Source organism: Palaemon carinicauda, chromosome 43 (assembly GCF_036898095.1).
Source record: "Palaemon carinicauda isolate YSFRI2023 chromosome 43, ASM3689809v2, whole genome shotgun sequence".
Taxonomy (NCBI): Eukaryota; Metazoa; Arthropoda; class Malacostraca; order Decapoda; family Palaemonidae; genus Palaemon; species Palaemon carinicauda.
In genome coordinates, this window is record NC_090767.1 from 18,985,530 (window position 1) to 19,001,674 (window position 16,145).

Genomic DNA, 16,145 nt, shown 5'->3' on the forward strand with positions numbered 1-16,145 from the left:
TCACTAACGAGCTAACTAACCAATCAACCTATATAATCATTGTCATTTTTCAACAATCTTACCTTTATTTAACCATCAAATTAGGTGTCAGAGAACAGACTCCTGTAGGAAGGGCTAGACATAGAACCAAAAAACCTTTCCTTTCCCTACCTGTCTTTTCTCTTCTCAAACTGAGTCTAATACTCTCAGTGTTACCAGATCTTAATTGTGAAATTGTGTTAGACTCCGATGAAAATTAGGCTGAAGTTAAGCTAAATTATGCTATATTTTTTGACGTAGTTATACCAAATTTCTATTGTAGTTTCCATAGCAAATATCATGCAGAAAATGTCTTAATAATTAATACTTCATTGATGTTTTATTCCAAAATTTGATTGTCTGAACTGTAAACACCAACCAAAATATATATGATAATGAAGGGATTTTATTAGGAACAATTATATGACTGACAAAAGAAGATCTTATTGAAAACAATGGCTGAATTAGAAGAAAACAAAATATATTGTGAAGGTATTTATTCGTGGATTTGATCATGTCATGTGTTAGATGAAATTTAGTCCATTCATCTGCTTTTATTTTGTTGCAAAGATTATGGAGCGTTCATCCGAAAATAAGCTCCTGTCGTTGACTTCGGCCGGTGTTATTAAATACTTTCTATCTTTTCATTAACATTAATTATTGACAAAACATCTGAGGGAGAAATTTAGGTTAGTAAATAAGGTTTGATTAAAGTAATGTCTTTGTGGTATAAACAATACAAATAAATTGTCTTTGCAGTATGAACAGTACAATTTGATCCGACGCACATTATAAAAACTTTGTAGTAGAGGTGACTCCTGCCATGAATGATGATCAAGATGCACAAATCCTTTCGACATTTCGAGCTAAGCCACCCCACTTCTAAGCTTTTGGGATTAATCTTATTATTGATACTAACACGTGAAGATGCTGTAGTGTTATTGGGAGCAGAACTGATTCTGTACTTCACAAAAATGAGCAGATAATGTAACATTTTCTGTGTTAATACATGCGTGGAAAGTTTAGTACTACTCAGAATGATATTTACAACTAACAGAGAAGGAAACAAGAATATATTGAATTCTGATTTTTTCCATAAATTTAATTTTAAAAGCATCAAATATGTAGTATTTCATATTTATTTTATTTATATTTATCAAAATTATTGTTTTTCAGCTTCAGACTACTTCTTCTCTCAATAATGGTAGTTTAAGACACTCGCGGTCATTTTTTTTTCATCGTATAGATATGAAAATCTGCAATGATCCTTCTCTTTATCCTTTCAAATGACACGACTTTGTATTTGAAGGGAAAAGTTTATGGAACTGGAGATATTCATCAGTTTTTATAATCATATAATAAAAGTAATAATAATTTCATATCAAAACTGGTCTTAGTCTCTCTTCAATTGATTGTGGATTTCAATCTACCATTATCGAGAGAATAAATAATAAAAGATTAAAATAAGATATTTTAATAACAGTAACACCATTAAAGTAGATATTTCATATATAAAATAGAAAAACCTAAATAAGTCAGAGAAATATGATAGTATGTTGTACCCGAGAGTGAACCTTCAAGATGGATGAGTTGCGACCCATCTCAGAATCTGCACCGTGTTGGAATATTCCCACTTGGCGCTGCGCAATGTGAAGATTCCCAGATCGCGCGACCAAGTTGGAATATTCTCACTTGGCGCTGCGCAATGTGAAGATTCCCAGATCGCGCGACCAAGTTGGAATATTCTCACTTGGCGCTGCGCAATGTGAAGATTCCCAGATCGCGCGACCAAGTTGGAATATTCTCACTTGGCGCTGCGCAATGTGAAGATTCCCAGATCGCTCGACCAAGTTGGAATATTCTCACTTGGCGCAGCGCAATGTGAAGATTCCCAGATCGCGCGACCAAGTTGGAATATTCCCACTTGGCGCTGCGCAATGTGAAGATTCCCAGATCGCGCGACCAAGTTGGAATATTCTCACTTGGCGCTGCGCAATGTGAAGATTCCCAGATCGCGCGACCAAGTTGGAATATTCTCACTTAGCGCTGCGCAATGTGAAGATTCCCAGATCGCGCGACCAAGTTGGAATATTCTCACTTGGCGCAGCGCAATGTGAAGATTCCCAGATCGCGCGACCAAGTTGGAATATTCTCACTTGGCGCTGCGCAATGTGAAGATTCCCAGATCGCGCGACCAAGTTGGAATATTCTCACTTGGCGCTGCGCAATGTGAAGATTCCCAGATCGCGCGACCAAGTTGGAATATTCTCACTTGGCGCAGCGCAATGTGAAGATTCCCAGATCGCGCGACCAAGTTGGAATATTCTCACTTGGCGCTGCGCAATGTGAAGATTCCCAGATCGCGCGACCAAGTTGGAATATTCTCACTTGGCGCAGCGCAATGTGAAGATTCCCAGATCGCGCGACCAAGTTGGAATCTTATTTTAGTTGCTGTGGAGTGAAACAGATTCACGTAAATAGGCCGACTGTCTCGTTTACCTTATATGGCAATAGGTGTGTTAATAGTATAAGGTTCTATATGTGATCTCCTCGTCGTCTATGCAGTGATCAGGCCATTATATAAAGTCAGGTCATTATATGTGTGTTTCATTTGTTTCCAAGGCGTCTTAGTTATTGTGGTATGGAATTGCCACCCCTATCTGTCACTGTGTTTAGGCCACTTAAAATTGTTGAATATCAGCCTCTAATTCACAAACAATGGGGTAGGTGTTTTAGTAAATTAACTAATATCATTTTTTTATGCATTTGGTATTTTTTAAACAGTGTGTATGTTAATTTTATAATGATTCAAAGCACCTTTAACACACCATCAATTGTCATAAATTACAAATGATTTTTTGTTGCAATCATAACCACATCTTGATGTTGGGAAGTCAAGAAAGGATATACAATCTTCTGGTAGTTTCTCACATTACATGTATTGCAATTAGTCTTTAACAAACCAACAAACATCCATCACATTACAGCAAACTTACAAGAACATTCTGATCATGCACATGTAGTACAACCTCTCTGTAATGGACACCTCAATTCATATATCCACCATTCATGCAAACTTCAACTATCTATTGCTATAAATTACTATGTAACTAACACACAAATGCTTACCCAATATAACTCCCTTCTCATTCTATTCTGAGATTGTTAAAAAATGCATTTAATATATTACCAGAATCCATCAATTTCCATCGTTTTATTTTAACATTGATCATTGAAATCAGTAATAATAACAAACTCACAATGAGAGGCACTTTTGTATCACTTAATAGCAATTCAAAGCAATTCCTGGGTTCAACAATCCTTGCATAGTTCCTCTAACCAGAAAATACTTATATATATCAAGCACAATCTATCTAAATTATGCTTTATATAGGCGTCAACACCCTTAGGGAACCCAACACTTCATTTCAACTTTGCCGCACAAAGTAAGAATTCTAACATCGCGCAACCCGATTCGGAATCGGCGCAGATTCCAACATAGCGCGGAACATTGACTCTGTGCCATTCATAATCCCTGCAGAATTGCCATCTGCAGTTCTCTGAATACTTCTTGCAGTGTCTGTTCTCATTGTATAAGTGAGTCCATGCCCAGACACCTAAATAGAAGACAGACATGGCAGGCACAGATGGGAGACTGGTGTCCCCTGTGCCGGGTAAGCTGGGAGGGGTAACTTGGTGCCCAATGTGCATTGCTACGGGCCAACGCAAGAGCCCGTGCCCAGCACAAGGCTGGGCAATCTAACAAGCAAGCAAGCAAGTTCAATGTTCCGGCAGGCACAGACGGGAGACTGATATCTGGTATCCCATGTGCCTGGTAAGCTGGTAGGGGTAACTTGGTGTCCCCTGTGCCGGTGTAACGGTCTGGTTTTCCCCCCGTCCGAAATTCCCCCCGGGGGAAATATGGCCCAGGATAAATAGCCCCCCGGGGGAACTTTGTCCCAGGATAATATTCCCCCTTCTGGGCCAAGATTCCCCCTTTGCTTGGTGGAGGTAACCATTATTTTTTTTTTTCGTTTGCCATGGAAATCAATTTCAATGGGATTTCATAGAAAAGCTGCACAAATTGCAAGACAATGAAGGGTTACATTTAGGCAATAAATTGAGGTCACAACATATTGCGTGGATAAAAGGAACAATGAATTTTAAGCGTGCTGCTCAGTTTCTTAAGTGAATCCGTATCAAACCCCATGCAATATTGCTTAGAAAACAAACTTGCTGATTTCGAAGAATGTGAGGGAACAATCAAATTCTTTAGTATATATATCCTCAATTCAAGAAATTTGTGCAGACGTAACTATAAACCTCCAAATGCAAAAAAAAAAAAAAAAAAAAAAAAAAAAAAAAAAAAAAAAAAAAAAAAAAAAAAAATGCCGGTTTGTTTAAAGAATTTATGATGAAGGCTGATATTGGGATAGTCCAAGGGGTTGTGACCTGGGAAGGGGGTCCGGGGGCTTGCCCCCGGCTAGGGGCTGTGACCTGGGAAGGGGGTCCGAGGGCTTGCCCCCGTCTAGGGGTTGTGACCTGGGAACTACTAGGTTAGGTTAGGTAGGTTTGTTAGGTTCTGTACCATTTTACAAATCTCAAATGTGTTAAATTATCATGTTTGGCCTATGTTCAGCCATTTACATGATCCATATGTTTTACCAACTGGTTACCTTGTTCTTATTTAATTCATCAAAATAGTTTATCTGTATGGGAGGGTGGGGGAGAAATGGCCTAGGGGGGGAAAAATATCCTAGGGCTGAAATTCCCCCCGGGGGAATAACAGCCCGGGCTGCTTTTCCCGGGGGGGAAATCGATCCTAGGCTAATTTTCCCGGGGGGAATTTCAGCCAGGGGGGAAAAATTTCCTGCTACACCGGGTAAGCAGGTACTAGCACTAGCAGAGAGTCTGGGAACTGAGCTGAGATTGCCTTGCCTTATGCAAGGCACGGGATCTTGCTTGTAAGACTCTTCTATGCTTGCTTGTTACATTGTTCAGCCTTGTGCTACTATGGGTGGAGAGGGAGTTATGCATATACGGTCAGTCTCAAGGGCGTTGTCCTTCAGCTAAGGTATTATAACTGTCTTGCCTCTGTCATTCATGAGTAACCTTTGAACCCTAAGGACAGGGATAAAGTTGCAGAAGCCCATGCTCCTGGGAGAGAGAGAGAGAGAGAGAGAGAGAGAGAGAGAGAGAGAGAGAGAGAGAGAGAGAGAGAGAGAGAGACTTCTAATTCTCGGTTCTTCATATTAACAACAGTTTTTTGGTGCGAAGATTTTCCCTGAATGCACATCAACCTTTTAATTAAAAAAAGCCGTATTATATAGGCCTATGTATATTGAAATTAAAAGAAAAATATATAAAAAATACTAGCTACTAAATGCATTTGAAATTATATTCAATAAAAATTACAAAATATATTGCAATCCTGTTTCTTTCTCATGTATTGAAATATATCAAAGTGATCAGGTCTTCTCAATCCTTAGGAGTTTATTGAATCATCTGTTAGTGTTTTATTCTTTTTGAGGAGTACAGATTAATTCCTGCTCCTGATATTACACATCATCGTATTAATTTATCTTGACAAACTTCCCTGTAATGGTTCATGACAGTAGATGCCTCGCCTACAAAGTTTTTATAATGTGCGTCGGATCAAATTGTACTGTTCATACTGCAAAGACAATTCGTTTGTATTGTTTGTACCACAAAGACATTACTTTAATCAAAACTCATTTACTAACCTAAATTTCTCCCTCAGATGTTTTGTCAATAAATAATATTAATGAAAAGATATAAAGTATTTATTAACACCGGCCGAAGTCAACGACAGGAGATTATTTTCGGATGAACGTTCCATAATCTTGCAACTTTTCCCATATTTTAAAATCTTATTGTGATAAATTACACAATGCATTCGAAAAAAATATTATAAACTTTCTTTGAATACCAGAATCTACTAAAATTATGGAATTAATAAGACTCGCTATTGATGAGAGCTTGCAAGGAGGTAAAAAGGATGTTGTTGTTGTTGGGGTATTAAAGCCAACACTTGTTGTTGGCACGGGCCTTTCCCTTGGTTGGCCCGTAGTTAGGTAAAAAGGAACAGCCTACTGTCAAATACTGAGGTAGTGAAATTATGAATTCGTTTAATTGTGATTTTTACGCAGAATATGGAACACTTACTTTCATAAACTCCTCATGGCAGTATTACATAAATATCTAAATTAGAAAAAAAAGTATATAAGAAATACTGTCTTCTGTATGTAGTTTAATTAAATTTTACATACGTTCAATATGTAGCCTACCACTAATTATACCGTTCCATTTCCGTTAGTTTTGGTTTTGAATATTTCTTTTTTTTTGCTATTTTGAAGTGGTATTGATTATATATATTATGATTACAGCAGTTATTGTAATCATCAATATTGAATTCCTACCATTTGTCGAGTATTGCAAATTCTCAGTTATTAGGATCTTAAAAAGTTGTTGTAAAACTACCATTGCCGAAAATGTACTATAATCAAATTTTGGCTTCTCAAGAGAATAAAGAGAAAATATTAAAGTGTTTGCCTAACTTTCGCATGGCGACAGGTCGATCCCAGCCCTGGTCCGTGAGTTTAAGCTGTTTACTGGGGAGGCCACTGCTATGGTAGGGAACCGCAGTGGTTTGTTGCGCTTGCCCGGCTGATGTTCTGGTGAGTATCTATTCAGCTGGAACTGAAACCGAACACCTCTTGATATCTATTAGCTCTATCTAATTATGAAAAAAAATATATAATATTTTGACCTATTTCTCTCCTTGTGAATCTTAAAATTCTGATGTTGTTTAGTCATTTCCATAAATTGTTTCTACTCATAATATGGAGCCTGTGAAGGACTTTAATTTCGTTAACACTATACCCTTTACACAATATGTTCATCCTTTTATATATATATATATTTTTAAAGAAATTTTACTTGAGAAAATACTCACTCTAGTTAGAGATCTCTTGTTTGACGATACACTCGGGCACACTATTCCATCTTATTTCTCTTCCGCTTATTATTTTCAATTGGTGTCGCAAGAATTTCCTATGTGTGTACTATACGATTCATGACTGCAAGCGTTCACTACATGTATGAACAGCTGCTCTGAAAACGTCCTGAACATCAAACAGTTAGTGGCACTCCACCCTGTCGCCAAACAATTAGTGGCACTCCACCCAGTCGCCAAACAGTTAGTGGCACTCCACTCAGTCGCCAAACAGTTAGTGGTACTCCACCCAGTCGCCAAACAGTTAGTGGCACTCCACCCAGTCGCCAAACAGTTAGTGGCACTCCACCCAGTCGCCAAACAGTTAGTGGCACTCCACTCAGTCGCCAAACAGTTAGTGGCACTCCACCCAGTCGCCAAACAGTTAGTGGCACTCCACCCAGTCGCCAAACAGTTAGTGGCACTCCACCCAGTCGCCAAACAGTTAGTGGCACTTCACCCAGTCGCCAAACAGTTAGTGGCACTCCACCCAGTCGCCAAACAGTTAGTGGCACTCCACCCAGTCGCCAAACAGTTAGTGGCACTCCACCCAGTCGCCAAACAGTTAGTGGCACTTCACCCAGTCGCCAAACAGTTAGTGGCACTCCACCCAGTCGCCAAACAGTTAGTGGCACTCCACCCAGTCGCCAAACAGTTAGTGGCACTCCACCCAGTCACCAATGCAATATCAGAGTCTCGCACTACTTGCAGTCGCCATACATTCTTTCTTGCAAGTCGCGTATTGCATCTTGTTCTCATCAAACCCACCTAACTATGTCGAAGAAAAGATTCTCAGCTTTTCATCAAGCCATCAGCTTTAAAAGACTCCCTGTAACCGTTTGTTAAAGTTGACCCTTAAGATCCACGTCACCATCTTCCTGTAGCGCAGATTCTTAGTGGTGTGAAATCTCCTAGGCTGTTTAAGAATACTATAAATAGGAAGGATGATCAACACACAAATTAGATGTTTGAATGCCTTTCAAAATCTTTGGAAAAATTATCTTTGCAGCAACAAAAAGTGCTTCAGCTAAATGATTCCACCTTGTAGGAGGTTCCTTCCCTCCCTGATCCTGTATGTTTAGTAGGAAATGGCATAACACCTGTTTTTTGAGATTTTTTGCTGTCACATAAAAAAAATCTTTTATAAGTTCTTATCTCTCTTCTTTCTGTTTAGTTTCTTCATTTCCTTCATTCCTTTCCATGTTCCATCATTCATCCAGGGTTTTCCTCTACCTGTTATTCAATAATTCATTTATTTGTACACTTTTACAATATATTCCCTTAACCTTCACGTCTCGTCATTCATGAAATAAAGAAAACCACAAAAGCCTACAATAAGATAATTTTACTGAAGAGAATTTATATTTAGATTAAATCTGAGTTGACTCATTATTATTCCAGGAATTTCTCCCTAAAAACAGAATTAATCGAGGGGGATAGGAGCGCTATATAAATACAGTGGCAGAGACTTATAAAACTCCAAATTGGCTAATTAATATTTTCCTTACTAGAGTCATCTCACCCTCAAGAACTATTTTAGGGATCCCAGTGAAATATTGAACAGGAATTCACGTTAATCAAGAGAATTTTTGCTGAAAGCGATGGATGGGAACAGGAATGTATCATGAGGAAATCATGACACAAATCTTCACCTTCAAAACAAAAGAAAAACAAAATCTTTTGCTGTAAATTAATTTACTTTCTTCACTATCTCGGGTATATCTGTCCTGTACTAAGGTGATTATATTACCAACAGGAACACTGAAATAAAAGGAAGTTTGTATTTTCGAGAATTCAGTCTATAAGTTATCAGATGTTCGTTGATCAAAGTAACCCAATGAAGACCAAAGCTAGAACCGGGCGACTTGACTAATCATGAGGACCAAGAGTTAAAGAGAAAAGAAAATAGAGTTAATTTAGATTATGGATGATGGGGCCTCTGCATTCTTCCTTGTGATGGCCAAAACGTTAGCATCTATAACATAGAAGGGGCTCAGGAATATATTCTTCGATGGGGAAAGTTCCCCAGACTACTAAGTCCAGTTTGGAGGGAACTGGACCGATGAAGGTGGCAATGAGGCGTCGAACTGGAACGTTGTCTTTGCTCGTGCAGCAAACAGCACAGTCAATGTTGTTGCACGATGTTGCAATGGTGATAGACATCGTCACAGGATACCTGGTGATGACAGCTTTCTTCCTGATAAAAGCAGGATCCAGCAGCGTTAAAGTTGAGTCTTCCTGGAGGAATCTGGCTGTCTCAACGTCCTTGGGGTAGATGATAAGATCACCTTTCCTGTTGGGTCTTGCAGTGAGTTGCATGCCTGGCTTAGCAGCCATGGCAGCAACAGAGGCATAGGAGAGTTCGTTGTCCATATGTGAGAGCTGAAGCTTTGGCAGAGGCTTCTTATAACTGTGTAGTTGGGATGTTCTCTGCAATAGCAGTGGCTCCTTGCAGGAGTGTCGTAAGGCAATCTGTGCAGTTGCAGTCCGAAGGTTAGAACCACGTGATACCTGACTGTAATTCTCTTATAATATCAATCGCAGAAATATTATAGAGTAGGAAGCTGCCGGAGGGAACTTCCATCGGGACGACATGGTCATCTCACCCTAAGATAGATTTATCCTAAGTCAAAATTCCTTTTTGAATAGAGAATTGTACATAGTTCAGTGACCAGCAGTGTTCCAAGTTGCGGAGTGGTTTGGTGTCTCGTACTAAACCAACCGATTAATTCAAATAAAAACATTTTCAGTTATAGAAAAGAATAGATATTTATTAAAAAATAATTTAACAAAAGAATAATATTATAATTTAAGTATTTATCATCTCATCCGCTTTATATAACATAAACATATTGCTTTCAGATTTCAAGTCTGCAGTTCATTGTGATAGTCAGTAAAAAAACATTCACTCATAATCCTAAGATTCTTTAAGTACGTTAATGACAAAAGTATCTTTGAAAAGGAAAGAGTATTTATTACTCCTCCTTATAGTAAAGAATGAGATAGAGGTGCAGTATATTGACATTCATTCATTCCTGTACCCTTAGGCTGATGTGATTGTCTTTGTGGACTCTGGAATCTAAAGTCTACACTGAATCACTGGCTTTAGTAGAAGAGAAATTGAAGCCATCGCTGCCTGTAAAATCAAAGCTATAGAATTTCTAATTATACTTCAATTTCACGCCACTTGCACCAACCATCTGGTTATCATGTGTATATATTATGCACAGTCAGCCCTCTTTTTACGCGAGATCACACTTCGCAATTTCACCTACATAGAAAGAGTTAGTAAATTTGCATTAATTTAATTCCGTACACTTACCCTAACGTCCACAGAGGCCGTGTAAAAGTGTTTTACCTAAATATCAACCAAACCGGCTTGTGAATTTCTATGAAACTACAGCAATGAATGTTTCAAACATTGGCCTAATTTTTGGTGGTACAATGAATTGACAGATGTGCTTAATTAACCCGTTTACTCTTAGAAAAAAGAGGAACTTCTTCCCTTCCCTCAGAGCATTTCGAAGAAGTGGTACTTAATCACGTAACTGTGACGCAGAGGTTCCCTCAACCCTCCTTCAGTGTTTAGACCTATGGCTATCCTAGTACTCCCCCAGCCCTTCCTTCTTGCCTGCTTTCCTTCATTTCCATTGTTATTGGGCTACCGAGTAAATCCTTGTTAGGAAAGACTGTGTACTGCACATATAAAATGAGCCGGAAGAGCAATAAAATCTTTTATGGTGGTAGATAATGATTAGATGGTTAACACAAATTATCAAACATAATAGAAGAGGTTTAAAACAGGGGTGTGGAATCGCACTGAGAGATATTCTACTCGGACTCCTACAAATTTTAGATTTTCGACTAAAAAATAAAATAAAATAAAAACATTAGTAGAAATAGAAAATGTATAAATGTCCATTTCTTGTTGTCTTTTTTTTTATCTCTCATCAATCTATGGTTTCCAGCAATTGGTGATAACATTATTTTGGAAAAGCAAAGCTAATGAATACTTTGATACGAGTATATCAGCTTGGCATGTAGACAATGTCAATGGATTTCTCAAAGTAAGGTTGATTGGTTCATTAATTGAAGTCTGGTATAATTCCAGTGACAAAGTCGCAATGATATTTGTTACATACTTTTTAAGTAACAAAAATAGGTACTGGTACTTATAACGTAAATAAATATATAAAACTATAGGTTGAAATATAATAAATCTTATGTATGTATGAACACACACACACACACACACACACACACACACATATATATATATATATATATATATATATATATATATATATATATATATATATATATATATATATATATATATATATATATATATATATATATATATATATATATATATATACATGATTTCAAAATTTATCAAATGGCCGATGTCAATGCCCTTATATGAAACATCTTTTAGAAGTCTACCTTCTAAGGATTTCAAGCTACTCTCTCTGGTGAAATTGATATGATAAATTATATCAAACAATGCTCTCTGTCATTTTCTTCCTGGCAATTGATGTATTGAGTAACCTGTGTTGTATGGAAGAATGAGTCCTACGGCTTAACCAAAAGAAAACTATATTTCTATTGCTTTACCAACACTCGCTTGAAGTGCGAAGTGTAGGGTTAGCATGGCTTCTTTCGTCTCCTGTCATAAGTCTCATTCTTGATCTTCAATGTAAGTGAGTGGGTAAGATATAAAAGGTTGGTCTTGTGTTTAGGTAAAGTCTAAAGTCACGAATCACATTACCAGGTATGTTGAACTTTTACTGACAAAGAATTTCGTATTGCTTGGGGTAGGAGGTCATATGACAATTATCTATGGAGTTAAACAGGCGTTTAACAATTCGGGGGATGGGAGGTACAGGGGAAGAAACGTTATAACAACGTCACTGAGGGACGTCATCACTTTTGTGAATGTGTGGGTGGCTAAGATTGGCTTTAGCCTTATTTTCTTAATTAAAAACGTTAATGAAACGTAATTGGCAATGCGCAGTATTTCCCAAAATTAGGCCATTGTATGAAGCGCTCCCTGCTTTGATATCATGGAAATCCATCAGTTATTTCAGGAGTTATTTAAAAAAAAAAAAAAACTATTACACGGCCTCTGGAAACGATAGTAGTGTTTAATTCTCCTATGTAATCTTTTCTACCATTAGCATTCACAAAATTCAGTTTTGTCATCTCTGCTTTCTTTTCTTCTACTTTTCTTTTGATTTCATTTGTTCATTTACTTTTTACTTCTTTTTTGAGTTATATCATCTCTGCTTTCTTCTACTTTTCTTTTAATTTCATTTGTTCATTTACTTTTCACTTCTTTTTTGAGTTCTTTCATCTTGGCTTTCTTTTACTTTTCTTTTAATTTCATTTGCTACTTTACTTTTTACTCCTTTTTTGAGTTCTTGCTCATGTGGACTCAGTCGGAGGAGAGCCATTACAAAAGTCGCTTGTGTTTATCAGCTATTACTACTACGGTAACCCAAACATTTGCGTCCTGTCACAGCCAGTTTCTATAAAATGTTTTTAACGTTTTAAGAAATATTCATGAGACAAATATACAAATATACATAAATATACAAGATGACGAAGGTTAAGATTTCAACTTTGTGGTTAGTATAGTGAAATTTGTGTTTATTTAATAATAAATAAGCCATTTAACATATTGAGTGGCGACCCCTAAGGTTACGTTATTTGACCGTGTTTCCGTTCAATGATGATTTTGTGACTAAATGTGCTTTTAATTTACTCTAGTGTAATATTTTAATGGTTATAATTGCTAGGAATATGTATTTCACAAGTTCTATAGACTAAGTTAGATTAAGGTAACGATTTGGTCGTTGCGGGTCGGTGCACCCCATAGGTAAATAGCTAAGGTGAGGAACCTTAAGCTAGGTAGTGTTCTTGGGGGTGTATGTATGAAAGCGGCCACCTGTATTATTATGGCTAACTTAGAATACGGCAGTGTAAGGGGGTTGCAGGGGGCCGTTCCCCCCCCCCCCCCGTTAGGTAAGTACGTAAGGACACGGCTTGTAGGTTAAGTTAAAGGGGGGGGGGAAGTCTAGGCTAGTTGAAGTCCATATTTAATCAAATCGGGAGAAACTGACCGCTGATATACAAAGGCTCCGTGTTCTTGTTTTTACTTCCATATTATAATGTGGTTTATCAGTCATAACTTCTAGATTATTAAAACGTCCATATTTTGAAAGAAAAACACTTTTCCCCAAGTATTCTTATGAGAACCGTTCAAAATACCGTTATATCTTTATTAACCCTTTTACCCCCAGGCTATTTGGAAATTTCCAATCCTTAACCCCCAGTTATTTTTTTCCCAGCATATTTTGCAGTATATTTTTTTTAAATTGCTCTAACAGCCTTAATTTTTTGTCACAGAGAGGTCAGGTTGGTCTCATTCTCTTGAAAAATGCCTGAATTTTCTCAAAAAAATATAAAAAATATGAAAAAAAAATTTTACAGCATTTTTTTGCAAGGATGTACCGGTACGTCCATGGGGGTAAAGGGATGAGATTTGTGAAACGTACCAGTACATCCTTTGGGGGTAAAAGGGTTAATATATCATACTACAGTAAATCTATACCGGTTTTTAGGAGTGAATGTAGTTTGTTGGGACAGGGTAAGAGGAGAGTGCGGGAGTCTAAAGATACGGCTCCTAGGTTAGGTTAGGTGGAGAACCTCAGGTGAGGTTAGGTAGGAAGCATTTGGTTAGGTGATGTTCTTGTGTCTGTAAAATGTGGTTTTTCGCTCTGTCCCAACAAACTACAAAGGCCGTTCGTAGATTTTCTCTCACCAAGTCGGCTGTCTAATTTCAAGTCTGCTTTGGGGTAGTGAGGCGACTGCTCACAATCATTGATGACTTTGTAAGGTTAGTGAGTTATACTGTGAGTGAATAAAGACTAGATATTCTAGGTTAGGTTAGGGAGAATGATAGGAGATTTTTATGGTTACTTATAGTGGTAGCGGTAAGTATTTACATTTAATTGTGGCAAATAGCTATCGACTTTGCTTTTGGTTTTACCTTAATAAAGAATTATCGTAGCTCATTATGGTAATTATTTAGCCGTGCACCAGCACTGGTAATTGTAAACCTTAATGTTGAACTATTATGTTTCATTGCAGTAATTGTCTTGTGGAGGATTAATTTTATTTTAATTTATTTTTTTTGTTTGCCAAATCAAGAGTGAGAGAGAGAGAGAGAGAGAGAGAGAGAGAGAGAGAGAGAGAGAGAGAGAGAGAGAGAGAGAGAGAGAGAGAGTTGTTTTAGTATTGTTAAATCGAGACATTTTATTTGCTTTAGCTTTGTCATTAGAGAGAGAGAGAGAGAGAGGGAGAGAGAGTGTGAGTGTGAGTGAGTGTTTATTTACTTAAGTTTTGTCAAACCGCAAGAGAGAGTGTTTATTTGCTTAGTTTTGTGAGAGAGAGAGAGAGAGAGAGAGAGAGAGAGAGAGAGAGAGAGAGAGAGAGAGAGAGAGAAAGAAAGTGTTTATTTGCTTTAGTTTTGTCAGAGAGAGAGAGAGAGAGAGAGAGAGAGAGAATTTCATGTGCTTTAGTTTTGTTAGATCGCGCTTGCGCGAGAGAATATGTGTGTATGTGCGTTTGTGTGTGCGTGTTTTGTGTGTCCGCGGTGCGCGCCGAAGAAAAAGGGTAATTAGCGAATGATTGTTTGAAGTTGGAAAGATTGTTGGTATATTTGAGGTTGTTTGTTTACGTTTTTTAGCTAGGATAGGCGATGATGAATGTCTTGGGCGAAAGCATTAGATCTTGGACGATAGAAGGAGTCGGTTCTGCATTTTTTTGTTCTTCGGAAGCCGGCTGTTTAGTGTTTTTATGTTCTGAGCCGTAGTTCCTCCTTTGGATTCCTTTATACTCCTTGGAGTTTTAGTTTGGCCTGGAAGGTGGTGTTTGCCAGCCGTGTGTATTAGATTGTATATGAATAGCTTGATGATGACGACCCGGACCGGACAATGAATGTAGGAATAGACTGCTGAAATACAGAATTTTTGAACGTTGATGACCTGGCTATAAAATACGGATTTCTCTAACGACAATTGATGATGACGACCACCGCATAAGATTGCACGGTCGAATTGGCCGTACGATAGTGTTGGCCAGTGCCAGTAGGCTACAACTGCGCAAGGACTGTTGCGTGTGAACCAAGAGGTTTTCTTGGATTACCATTACATTTTTCGTGTGTTGCAGAATATGATTGGTGTTTAGTATTAAGTAATTTATTTAGTCTTAAGTGTGATTTTGGTACTGTGCGTGGACTAACGGTGTTGGGTATATTAAAGGGATATTGTTTTTTTTTTCGATTGTTGGCGTTCTCGGTACCCTCACGCACGGATATATATAGCAAATTTTGTTTTTTTGTCTATTGAATTTATGATAAATTGTGATTGTTCCTGGTTTATGGCATATGGTGGATGGTTTGGTGATAAGTGATTTGTTTTAGTGTTAAGTCAGTTTAATGATTTGTGTTCTGTTTTTGGTTGCGTTAATATAGTTTTAAGGCTATGTTTTGTTTTCATTTTCCTTCTGTCCAAGAGTCTAGTTTAAAGTAAAGTAAGGGGAAAGTTTGTGTTGTGGGATATTTTGTAAGTAAGAGTGATCAAGGGTGTGGGGGGTTTGTTTTTGTTGACATCCCGCTACAGTCTACTTGTACACTTTTGAGAGGTGAATATCCCTTTCAATCAACAGCTCTATCTGCTATTGCAGTATACCCTGTAGCCTTGGCATAAGATGCTGGATCATCTGTCAACCTTGGGACGTCTCGTTCCGAATGGTCGTCTTCACCTGCACAAGACAGCCTCCCTCCTCTGTCATTAGTTCTGATAGGGGAGGATTTCAGACTACAGTACCTGGTATGGTGGGTGGGTGAGACAATGTCGATGCCATATCAACATGTCGGAACATTGAGCAACTCTCCTCGCGTTCGAGCGCTCTGGCACTCGGTTGTGCCGATGGACGACAACTCCACCGGAGGGACATAGGCCCTGTTATAAAAAAAGCAATACAATATCTCTCAGCTTTGCCAGTTAGCAACAGAAATTCCCTGGTGGGCAGTGCTGAACTTTTA

At 38.0% G+C, this 16,145-nt stretch overlaps 2 protein-coding genes across 7 annotated transcripts in view; both read left to right on the plus strand.

Annotated features, from left to right (window-relative positions):
* LOC137633951 (elongator complex protein 2-like) overlaps positions 1-16,145 on the plus strand; it is a 281,330-nt gene that overhangs the window by 156,951 nt on the left and 108,234 nt on the right. The gene's annotated exons all lie outside the window — the stretch shown is intronic.
* LOC137634031 (uncharacterized) overlaps positions 12,530-16,145 on the plus strand; it is a 62,092-nt gene continuing 58,476 nt past the window's right edge. For all 6 annotated transcript variants that reach the window (XR_011042433.1, XM_068366280.1, XM_068366279.1 and 3 more), the window contains exon 1: positions 12,530-12,663. Coding sequence is in view for 5 of the 6 variants with exons in the window: in XM_068366280.1 (XP_068222381.1) it covers positions 12,635-12,663 (29 nt within the window). In the remaining variant the exon portion in view is untranslated. The remainder of the gene's footprint in view (positions 12,664-16,145) is intronic.